We start from the raw sequence: 12,547 nt of genomic DNA, 5'->3' as shown, positions 1-12,547 counted from the left end.
GGTTTGCATGGAGGAAGGAAGCCCTGGCCACAAGCACTTCATTAACATACACCGCACACAACGCTCGAGTGTGTGTGTGTGTGTGTGTGTGTGTGTGCATCCAAGGATTATTAGCTCCTTGCCCATTGCCCTTTTGGCTGACCATGTTTGTTGAGCGTAGCGCGCCATCATTAGGCGCACTCGCAGACCCTTCGGTAATGAAGGGAGAGTTGACCATTTTCCACATTCTCCCCCCTCAGGGAGGTCCTCGACATGCAGCAGCTGCTCTTGGTCCTGCTGCTGCTGCTGCTGCTGCTGCATCCTAAGCTAACCCCAAATTGCTTAGCATATTCCATAGTAGCTGCTCCCCTTCGGAGGCTTCAGGTTAATAATGCCTGGCCAGAGCTCCCTCTCTCCACCCTCAAACCTAATTATAACTGAAAGGCAGTCCAGAAAATGGCACGAAATTGCATCGAGAGATTAAATTGGAATAGCCAAGGTGTTGTTGCTAGATATTTTGGCAAAGCGTTTAAAAGTGGGTTTAAGCAAACCAATTTAGATTCGATTTTGATTATTGCCAAGCGACTTGTAAAAGCTTAAAGAGGTGAAAAATAATCTTAAATTAAAGGGAAGCTTAGAAAACATAAAAGTTAAATAAATTTAAACATTTTAAGTGCATAATTTAACTTATATTTATTTATTTATATTAAAACCGCACTCAGACTTATTTAAGTAGTTAAAAATGTATTAAAATAAAAGCTTAAAGAGGTGAAAATTAATCTTAAGTCAAAGGGAAGCTTATAAAATCTTGAAATTAATTCAATTTAAGCTTTTGTACCATTAAATTTAGACATTTTAAGTACGTTTTTTACTCTATTTTATTTTTTATTTATATTATTTGTATTTATATATTGTTTTTAAATTAAAAATCACGCTTTTATATAAAAAAAAATAAGCTTTAAAGTGAATAATAACTTAATCCATTTTTTTTTTAATTTAATTGGAATATTCTAGACCCAAGCTCTACCTTTCTACAATTAAATTTAAATCAATTTAAATAAATAAATAAATATTATAAATATTTTTAATTCATTTTTAAAATTAAAAAAGTAATCCTTAAACTGACGAATAAATGAGAAATAAATCCACCAATCCACATTTCATCAATTCAATGACAAAACAAAATTAATTAAAATGTCCTTTATCATTCGCCAAAACCAGCTGTCATACTGCCGGTGTAATACCAACTGTTATACCAGAGGCAGGGGCGTTGGGGCTATTAGGGAAAGCCCCCGCTGCTTGCATTGTGGCCATCTGTAAGCACTTTCCACTAAACATAAATTTCCCAGCTAGTTTGACACGACACGGAGAAAACTCAAATTATATGCGAGTACATGGTTAGGGCGTGTGTAGACACACCCATATACACACACACACACACACACACACACTACGTGTGTGTGTAGGACAAGCCTTCGAATTCCCTCGAGGGCTTTGGCATAGTGCAATGTCTGTCAACACTAATTGTTGGCTCCTGCGATCAGGCGCTGTCTTTGGCTACAATAATGTCGTGTGTCCCTCCTCCCAGCTGCTCCTCCTCCTGTTTCCTGGAATGTCGTTCTGTTGGGATGTATTCCGGTGTCAAGTCCTTTGGATTTCCCCATTCCCCATGCCTCGTTGCCCCGTCTGCAGGCTGGTGTGTTAAGCCAGCTTACTAGTACACGTGCACTGGGAGAAAATATTAAAAGGGGTGGGGTTAATAGGGAAAATAAACTGTCTTAATGAATAAATTAAATTTTATTTCATTTTCATTTATATTTTAGAAAGGAAATAAATATTTGTAGATTTATTTAGGATGTTTTCCCACTTTAATTAATATTAATATAATTTAAAGAAATAAATAAACTCTTTTTACTATCAAAATAAGCTTAATAAAATTTTAATTTATATTTTAAAAAGCAATTTAATATTCTTGAATATATCTTGGATTTATTTCTTCACTTATTTATTATTAAAACAGTTTTTATAAATAATAAAAGAGTCTCTTAGGTTTATTATAATTTTAATTTATATTTCAGACAGCAACTAAATATTTCCAAAAAATATCAGGGATTTATTTCTTCCATTAATTATTTTTTTAATTATTTAAGAAAATAAATAAGTTTTTTATAAGTATAATTTATAGTTAAAAATGCAATATTATATTTCTAAAAATATCTAGAATTTCTTTCCTCCATTAATTATTATTAAAATAATTTAAATAAATAAATAAATATTAGTAAATATTTAAATTATAATAAACTTAATTTGTTAGTTAAGAAAAATTTAATTGCAATTTAAATTTATATTTTAGAAACCAACATAAAAATTCCCCAGAAATATCTAGAATTTATTTCACCCATTACCCATTTTTATAATAATTTTTTGCCCCTGTGTAAGGCAGCTTTTGAGGCTGGCAATACAATGTCCTGGCATTGGCATTAGCTCAGCTTTTGGCATAGATCCTGGCTGGCCGGCGGCTCAATTTTAGTGGCGAGGACAGGACAAATACTAGGGCTTGTACTACATAACACTAATACGAATACTAATACTGGCCGTGCGTCTAATTAAATTGGGTCAAACCGGTTAACTCACTTGTCCTTGGATTACGTTTGCATCCCACTTAATCTCGGTAACGGTGGCCGAGTGTGTCATATGTGTGCTCTTACCTGCTATTTTTCCACCCCAAAAACTCCTGCTGCTCGTCCTGCTGCTGCAAGTCCTGTGGACATAACAAATTGCTTTCAGGCTTGGGTCCTGGCCTCAAAATCAAATTATTGTCTCGGTTAGTCTCCTCCTCGCTCCTCACACACAAAATATTGTCTTTGGCGGGGAGTTTATTAAAACTTTTCCAGCAACCAAAATCGACTTCTTAGCCAGAAACTTTTGACCTGTTGCAACGGAGACTGACTTTGAGCTGCACTGCAGCCACCTCCCACTTTTCTCGACGTTCTGTCCTTCAAGGAGCCACACACACAGAGCACCCGTTTTCGCAGAAAGTTGGCCACGGCGGCCAAGTTTGCTGCGCTTCTGGGCTAAATTGTGTAATTAATTGGGAATGCCAAGGCTCTGAGTGGGACAATGTTGGACCTTGGGCCAAAAACTGTTGTAATTTCCACAATTAAATTCCGGGAATTTTGTTATGCTTTGCCACTGAAGAGTATGGTCAAAACAAGGGGCTTTTAGTTTTTTAATTTCCTTAAAATGGGTTTAGATATTAAAAACTTTATTTAGGTTTAGGATAAACGAAGAAGGAGGAACAGTTTACAGCAACTAAAAATAGTTTTTATGATTTACAAATTTGAATAACTAAATTTTCTCTGAAAAAAAAGTACAATAATCTAAGTAAAATATATAAAATTAAGTATACCAATTTTGAGAATTTTATTTAAACTGAATTATTTCTCTTGTTTAATTTTTAAATATTTTATATATTTTTTTCACTAATGAAAAACATCTTTATTAATTTTATTTATTTATTTTATTAATTGAAATCAATGTTTAGTATTTTTTAAACTAAAACATTTCTTTTATTTAAATTGTGTATATTTTATTTATTTATTTTGCCAATGGAAAACCTCTTTCCTAATATAAAAAAATTTAAAATATTTTATTAATTTATTTTGCCAAAAAAAAAAATCATCCTTAATAATTTAATAAATTTTATTTATTTATTTCGCCAATTAAAATCCATTTGAAGTAATTTTTTAAGCTAAGACATTAATTTTTTTTAATTTTTATCTATTTTATTTATTTATTTTTAATTAATTAATTTTTATATATTTTATTTATATTATTTTGCCCATGGAAAACATCCTTATTCATTTCATTTTATTTTAATTTATTAGTTTATTTTTATAAACCCCATTAAGTCGCCTGCAATCACAGTTAAATGTCATAATTTTTTGCCTTAGGCATGACATCAATAAGAGCTTCAAAGATAAAAAAAAAAAACTAAGACTACAAGTTGACTAAATCCGCTTTTCTTGAGCGACAAAAATTGCTGGAAGCAACAGAAATCGATAGTAATCATGGGGATTATAAAATTGGCATGTGGTCAGCATAGAAATTCACATGACAGTTCGATATCGTGAGTTCAAGTGGCTGCAATAAATGCCTGTAATCACATTATACAAGCTTGTCGATGGGAAAGACACTGGAAAAAGTGTGGAATGAAAACTAAGGGAATATATAAAAATATAATAAAATATTAATAATATAAATAAATAAAATAATATAATGAAATATGAATATTTTAAATAAATAAAATTATATAAATAAATAAAATTATATAAATAATTAAAATAATGTAATAAAATATTAATAATATATAATAATATAATTATAATATTTTTAAAAATATTTTAAATAGAGTTTTAGGGCTGATAGGATTTTAATTAGAGTTTTAGTTGAATTTATAGTGTTTCTTGTAATTTTAAATAATATTTATTAGATCTTATCTTATGCCAGATTTAATTTTTTTATATTATTTTAATATTTATTATTTTTTTATATTATTTTTTGTTTTTTATTATTATTTTTTTTTTGTTTTCTATATTATTTATTATTTATTAATTTTTATATTTTTTCTTTATTTTTTTATTTTATTTTCCAGTGCAAAAGTTGAGATGCAAATGCAGCTACAGCCACATGTACAGCCAAAGATACAGATACAAATACAGCTAAAGATATATCTACAGATACAGATACATTGAAAGATACAGATACAGCTACATGGCATGCCGATTTAATTTGCCACAACAGTAAGCCGCCTAACACGGAGCTCTTTTCTTTCCTCGAAACTCGAACCCAGAAGCTGGAAGCTCGTAACTCGGAGAGCTCGAGTGCTGGGAAAACTTGTATAATCCAATGAAAACAAGCAGCTCAGCTGCGATTGATAAGGATAACGAGGACTACGACTCGGACTCAAACTCAAACTCAAACTCGGACTCCAACCAGGGGACTGGGAACCCTTTCTAAATAATACCGCATTTATCCGGACAGCCGCTTGGCTCATTTGACTGCTGCCAGGACGACAGGACATATCCTCCTCCTCGTCCGGTTTTTGGGCATTAAATCTTCGGCTTTGCCTCTCGTAAATACTTTGCAAAATGTTCATTTTAAGTGATGGAATTCATACTGGAATTTATAGGACTTAAAGGATGGTGTTTTGTTTTGTTTTGCTTTGCTTTTGGGGCTTGTGTCGTTGGAGGTGACGAACATTTTGCCAAGTGCAATTTACAGTAAAATTGTATGCATAATTTCCGTTATGACACTTGCGGTGAGCACGGAGACACACACATCCACAAACACGAATTTGAAGAGGCAAATGTATTTGCAGACTTGATGCATAGATAGATGTGGCCTACACATTCCTTTTACACCGAGGGAAAATCTAATGAAGGGTAAGTGATTTTTACTATTTTTTTAAATTTTATTTTTATTATATTATATTTATTTATATTTGTATATCCTCGGGGAGTAGTGATTTTTAGGTAGATTTCAAATTTTAAATTTACAAAAATTCATAAATGTTTAATAAATTATTAAAAACAATATGGAGATTTATAATTTTTTTATTTAATTAAAAACTGGCTTAAAAGAATATTCCCAATTAAATGTAAAAATTTTTTAACTTAGTTATGATATTTTTAAACTTTAATTTTCCAAAAAAAATGTATCGATAAAAATTCTACGATAATTTCAAACTGTCTTGAAAATATAAAGAGTTAAAATATATAAATTTATAACTAAAAATAAATCATAAAATTCTTTATAATATTTTTTTTAATATTAAAAAATTATAAATTATTAAGGAAAATAGTCAAACTCTGTAAAAGAAATTTTTACAATGTTTTTAAATATTTAAAAATATTTAAAAACTTAAAAAATCAAAATAGATGAACGCCGAATGTTTGTATGAATTATAAACCTTTGAATTCCCCTAATTTATTAGTTAACTTCTGCTTCTTCTCAATGTTACTTATAAAATATATATTAAATAAATTTTAAATATTTATTTAATTCCCTCAAAATTCCTTTGAGTGCATGCTTATATTTGTTAGAGGATCTGTAAGTAACTGGACGAGACGAAATACCATAGCTGCCTGCAGGCAGCATACTAATTTATGTTATCCGAGCCACTCCACTCCACAAAGTTGCTGTTGCTGTTGCTGCTTGGCTCCGTATATATGTTTATTTATGTAGAGAAATCAGAGTCGCAATACTCGTAATTACAAATTGCCAGATTCAGAGAGCTCCCAGAGAGTCAGAGTTCAAAATTCAGGAGCCCGCCGCAAGCCCCGACCAGTTGATATCCCCCCTCTAAATCCTTTTAATGCTCGCGCGCAGCCTTTGATTTTTGCAATATCAATTAGCGTAAAACGCGTAGGCCGCCAAAGAACTCAGGGAAAGGGGAGGGGCAGAGGCATTACAGCCCATAAGGATTTACAGCTGCTGATTATTTCATTAGGCGAAAGTAAATTTAAACGCCAGCCGCACGTTAAATTTATGTTAATTTCCAAAGGGCTGCCAGCCAAAAAAGGGCTGCCGGAACAGAGACATAGACCAAGGAGTAAGGATCAAGGAGGGGGGTAAGAAAGTGTTATAAAATGGTACAGACAGCTAGAGAAAGGGGAAAAGATAAACTGAAAAAATATACAAAAAATATACAAGTGAGAAACTAGTATGAAAATATTTGTTTTAAAATATATTTCAGCTTATTTTAATTTAATTTTTTAAAATTAAACTCTTTCTCTTAAAAATTCCACAAAAAAAGCTCTTATTATTGCATAAAAAATTATAATTACATTTATATAAAAAGAATACAAGTCTGGAAATATTTGTTATATTTATTTAATAATTTTTTTTTATTAATTTATTAACTTTTTTTTATTTATTTAATATTTTTTTTATTTATTTAATTAATATCCTAAGGCAACAAGGGATTTTTTGATTTATTTCACTATTTAAAACTTATTTCCATATAAATACTAATACTTTATCCAAAAATAAGCCTTTTTATACCCTTGCAGGGTATTATAATTTCAGTCAGAGACGTTTCGGACCCTATAAAGTATATATATTCTTGATCAGCATCAACAGGGGAATCTTTCTAGACATGTCAGGAAGAAATCGATTTTTTGGCCATTTTTGCGAAACTTGATAAGGGGTAACATCATTAAAATTAGCAAAAATGGCCATAAATTTTGATCATCATTAAAATTTTTGATTTTGATAAAAAATTGAATTTTGAAAATTTTTAAATTAAGTATGTAGATTTATTAACTGTAGAAAATCTTGCACAGAACAGTTTTCCGATTTAAAATTAATGCTCTTTTGGCCGAGTTATGATATTTTTAATTTAAAAAAATCAAGAAGTTTTTAAATATACAAAATCCGATTTTATAATGCAAAATAATATTTTTTTAAGTGAAGGAGTCATTTCCGACCCCATAAACCATATATATTCTTGATCAGCATTGAAAGGAGAATCGTTTAAGCCATGTTTGAGGGAAATCAAATTTTGAGCCATTTTTCGAAAATTTGATAATTTGATAATTTGATCATTAAAATTCTCAATTTTTGACCAAAATTAATTTTTCCAACTAAGTATGCAGATTTGTTAGCCTCATAAAAACTAACACAGAACAGTTTTCCGATTTAAAATTAATGCATTTTTGGCCGAGTTATGATATTTTTTAATATAAACAAGAAAGGAAGCTAACTTCGGCACGCCGAAGTTTGTATACCCTTGCAGATTGGTTTTTATGTTTATATTATAGATTTAAATGCTGAAAACACTTACAAAAACAGAGTTTCATTACATTTTACCTATACTTATTATGTTTACAGTTTGACAGTTACAGTTTTACATTCCCAGCTTTACATTTTCTCTACATTTACAGATCGTTTATATGGCAGCTGTATGATATAGTTGTCGGATTTTTATGAAATTTATACCAAAATTCTAGAATAATAAAAAAAGCTTATATCTCAGAGTAGATAAACATACGATGAAAAACAACGAAGCTATAATTTTTTTCCTATTTATTTCTCGATCGTTCCTATGGCAGCTATATGATGTAGTCGGCCGATTTGCATAAATTTTTTACCAAAATTCAGAAATAATATAAAATGGCCATATCTAAAAAATGGAGCAAAATTTTTGAAAAACAGCAAAGTTATAAATTTTTTTCTAGAAATGTATCGTACATTTGTATGGCAGCTATATGATATAGTCGTCCGATCCGGCCCGTTCCGACATATATAGCAGTGAGAGTATATAGAAGACTATATGCAAAGTTTCATTCAGATAGCTTTAAAACTGAGGGACTAGTTTGCGTAGAAACAGACAGACAGACAGACGGACAGACGGACAGACGGACAGACGGACAGACGGACAGACGGACATGGCTAGATCGACTCGGCTGTTGATGCTGATCAAGAATATATATACTTTATAGGGTCGGAAACGTCTCCTTCACTGCGTTGCAAACTTCTGACTGAAATTATAATACCCTGCAAGGGTATAAAAATCAGATTTTAAAATACAAAATAATATTTTTCTTAGTCAAGGAATCATTTCCGACCCCATAAACTATATATATTCTTGATCAGCATTAACATGCGAATCTTTCTAGACATGTCCGGAAGAAATCGATTTTTTGGCCATTTTTGCGAAATTTGATAAGGGGTTACATCATTAAAATTTGCAAAAATGGCCAAAAATTTTGATTTCTTAAAATTTTAAATTTGGTTTGCAGTTTTTTTAAATTAATAAAAACTAACACAAAACTGTTTTCCAAATCGAAACTAATGCATTTTTGGCTTAGTTATGATATATTTTAACTGTTACCTGCAAGGGTATACAAACTTTGGCTGGCCAAAGTTAGCTTTCCTTCTTGTTATTAATTAAACATAATTTTATTAAATTTTAGTACATCTCATATATGTATTTAAATTTAAATTTATAACTTACATGAATTTATTTAATTTAAAAAAATATATATTTCATCATTTTACTTCAATTTCATCTCCATAAATTAAACTCTTCCTCTTATAAATCCCACGAAAAAAAAACTCTGATTACTGCATAAACAATAATATTTATTAATAATAATTACCCAGCGATAGGCTAATGCTTTCGTTGCCATGCAGATAGAGAAATACTTGCTAATGGCTGGACTCTGAAATGAATTCCCCCGCCAGCAGCCGTACTATCTGCGGCTCACTTGACACAGAAAACATCGGATATATATACACATATATTGGTGCATATATCCCCTGGGCATCTCTAGTTCGTCATTAATTAACAACAAATCTGTGTTGATTGTCCGGCGAGCAAAACAAAAACAGAGAAGCGAGAGCAAGGTGCCGCCGCAGCCGGGCTTAACCCTTGGCTCCATCTGGAGCCGTGCCACTCGGAGACACCGATTCGGATCGTTCGCCGAAAAAGACCTCGCACATGTGTTGCCGCTGCTCTCGGATCAATGGCAACATCTGGCGGAGACCAGGCCGGACTGACGTATCTCCAACGGACTAATGAAGCCGGCAGCGGTTTAGATAAGCCACGGCTAATTATTCCCCAAGGAGCCCATCCGATTCTCGCCTCGAATCAGTGGAATCGAGTGATTGTTTGGATCGTGTCTCTACTCCACAGATATCGCTGTTGTCCGGGAATATTATAAATATTTGGACACTCGCCCGGACTCGGATCATTTGCATCATGGACTTCTTTGCAACCGGCGGCTTCCAGCAGCTCTACAGCGATCTGGACGATGAGCAGGAGCCGCTGGCCATACTGGCCGGGCTGCCAGACGACGATCCCAGTGGCTGCGGTTTCGAGTGCACCTATCCGGATGCCAGTTTTGTGCCCGATTGCCATCACCTGGAGGAGTCGGACTACTATGGCATCATCACCCTGAACAGCAACAATAATAACAACAATAATAATACTAATGGCAGTGATGTTCTGGCGGAGGAGATGGATCACTCCTTGTTTATAGACTTCAATGACTTGTCTTCGGTGTGTCCGCCGGATCTGAGTGACTGGGAACAGCGGCTGCTGGACAACTATGTGGAGATACCCGAACTGGTGGACTTTTTGCCCGAACGAACGCCCTTGTGCACGGATAACTGTGTGGATTTCCTGGAGGAGAGTAATAGTAATCTCAGACTGGCAGGGCCACCACCGCCACCATTATCACCGCCAGAGGAGTCGTCTGCCAGTGCTGCCCCCCAACTGGGTCTGAATGCCGCCGGTGAAAGGGGTTACCTGTGCACCTTTGGCGACTGTGAAAAGATCTATGCCAAGCCCGCCCACCTCAAGGCCCATCTGCGCCGGCATCTGGGCGAGAAGCCCTATCCCTGCAGCTGGCCGGACTGCAGCTGGCGGTTTTCCCGCTCCGATGAGCTGGCCCGGCACCGACGTTCCCACTCCGGGGTGAAGCCCTACAAGTGTGATTACTGCTCCAAGTGCTTTGCCCGATCGGATCATCTGACCAAGCACAGGAAGGTCCATGAGCGAAGGCTCCTGGCGGCCACGAGGGCGGGCAGACTGCTCTCCGATGACCTGTATGCGGTGAGGCCGGGCAGGAAGCGAAAGAATCAGTTATAGTTTAAGTGTTAGGTAGAGTGGGATAAAGCTGGAAGTATTTGTAATTACTTTGTGAATATTTTGGATTTTTTAAAATTAATTTAAATATTTTTTTTTAAAGAGGTTTAACTTTGAATTTCTTAATTTCTTAATTTTCTATATTTCTTGTATTTTTATTTTTTTAAGTTTCCTTAATTTTCTATATTTATTTTAATATATAAATTTTTTTAAATATATATATTTTTTTTAATATTTATTTTTTTTATGGGTTTCTTTTAATTTTCTTTATTTTCTTTATTTATTTAATTTTTTTTTATTATTTTTAAAGGTTTATCTTTAATTTTCTTAATTTTCTATATTTATTNTAATAAGTTTTCTTATAATTTTGTTAATTTTAAGAGTCCCAAGTATTTTTCATATTTCCTATTTTTGTGATAATTATAAAAAATCATTTAATTTTGTATTAAATTTAAAGCTTATGTTTTATTAAATAATGCCACACTTTAACCATTAGTTAAATCATTACGGATTACATTTAATTTTTTTGTTGAGAGGATAAACATATTGATTTAATTACAGAAATCATAAGCCAATGGTTAATTCATTTTACAGCTGACTGAGTTTCAAACCAAAAAAACAAGAGTCTGTCGTTATAATTGAACAAAAAAATGATGAAATAAGTTCATTTATGACGGCCAAGTAATTAATTTAAGTACATAATGTAAGGCATAATTTGATTTTATTGAAAATAAGCTGATAATGGGAATCACAATTTGAAACAAATTAAATAAAAGTAGATGTTTTGGTGGTGAATACATATTTAACTTAATTATAAATATTTATAAAGAAAGGAAGGTTCTAATAGAGTTTTAGATACATTTTAGTAGAAGTTTCTGAGTCACAGGACCTCAAACTTTTAGAAATTCCTTTTTCAAATTCCCTTTTACTTTTCTCCAAACTTTAATTCAAATAAAAAACATTCACAAATTAAATTAAAATAAAAAATATACAAGAAATGCAACACAGTGAGTCTGGTGTGTTGGTGCTTTATCACACCCGCCAAGGATTCCCCGGCTCGCATCCTTTCTGCGCTGTCATATCGCATACTTTACGGCTTTCAGGGCGAGTGCTTTTGTACATTTGAAGTGAATTTACAGCGCAACTTGCTTGTATAATGGCATTTACTTTATGCAAACATTGCATTGCAGCAAAAGCGGTAGCCCCAAGGAGACCCCCTAACAATTATTGCCGCCCTCGTTAAGGTTATAACTACCCCACGCCCCACGCCCCCGGCCTGGCCTTCCCCTTTTGCTTATTCGAAAGTAATTAGCATAAAAATAAATACCACTCATTAAGTCATGTTGTTTTTATCTATTTACTGTTTGATATTGCCGTCGTCTCCGTCGGAGTCGCAGTCTTTGGAGTCTTCAGAGTCCTTGTTTTTGTTTTTCTTGGCGTTGATGTCCTCCGGTTAATTTCTTTGTAGGGAAGGAGGTCTATAGAGGTGACTCCTCCTCTCGGTAAATGCAGTCCCCCCCACAGCGAGGAACTGGTTCAATTAGCCCAGGAGACAGGCGGCGGGAAGAGGAATAGGTCCTGGGTAAGTAACACATTAACTACACATTGATTCAGGCTGGAAATTGTAACCCTTTCTCTACAAAATAAATTCATTTGTAAATATTTAAAATTAATTAACATTACAAAGATGTGTTTTTATGAAACTTTATTCAAATAATAATTATAATAAAATATTTAATAAACATAAATATATCAAATAAATATTTAAAAAATATTTTAATCATATTTAAAAAATATATTCATAGGTAAAACCTTCCACCTTTACAAAAAAATATGTAATGCACATTTTTTTAAACACTTATTATACAAAAATATTTAATAAATATAAATATATAAAAAAAATATTTTAAAAAT

The 12,547-nt window shown here is 32.8% G+C and overlaps 3 protein-coding genes across 4 annotated transcripts in view; 2 read left to right on the top strand and 1 right to left on the bottom strand.

Annotated features, from left to right (window-relative positions):
• LOC138929245 (uncharacterized) overlaps window positions 1–12,547 on the bottom strand; it is a 110,191-nt gene that overhangs the window by 23,006 nt on the left and 74,638 nt on the right. The window lies entirely within an intron of this gene.
• LOC138929065 (uncharacterized) overlaps window positions 1–12,547 on the top strand; it is a 108,216-nt gene that overhangs the window by 82,400 nt on the left and 13,269 nt on the right. The window contains exons 5-6 of one of the 2 annotated variants that reach the window (XM_070287898.1): window positions 4,634–5,423; window positions 12,102–12,215. In XM_070287898.1, the coding sequence (XP_070143999.1) occupies window positions 4,634–4,704 (71 nt within the window). In that variant the 3' untranslated portion in view covers window positions 4,705–5,423; window positions 12,102–12,215. The remainder of the gene's footprint in view (window positions 1–4,633; window positions 5,424–12,101; window positions 12,216–12,547) is intronic. The other variant, XM_070287899.1, reaches the window with a different exon arrangement.
• On the top strand, window positions 9,737–10,707 carry Klf15 (Kruppel-like factor 15). The gene has a single exon (XM_017168635.3). The coding sequence runs from the start codon at window positions 9,746–9,748 to the stop codon at window positions 10,634–10,636; it is 891 nt and encodes a 296-aa protein (XP_017024124.1). The 5' UTR covers window positions 9,737–9,745; the 3' UTR covers window positions 10,637–10,707.

This window comes from Drosophila kikkawai, chromosome X, assembly GCF_030179895.1.
Source record: "Drosophila kikkawai strain 14028-0561.14 chromosome X, DkikHiC1v2, whole genome shotgun sequence".
In the NCBI taxonomy this organism is placed as follows: domain Eukaryota; kingdom Metazoa; phylum Arthropoda; class Insecta; order Diptera; family Drosophilidae; genus Drosophila; species Drosophila kikkawai.
Note: the sequence above shows the minus strand (reverse complement) of the source record. Positions and strands in the feature narration are given on the sequence as shown.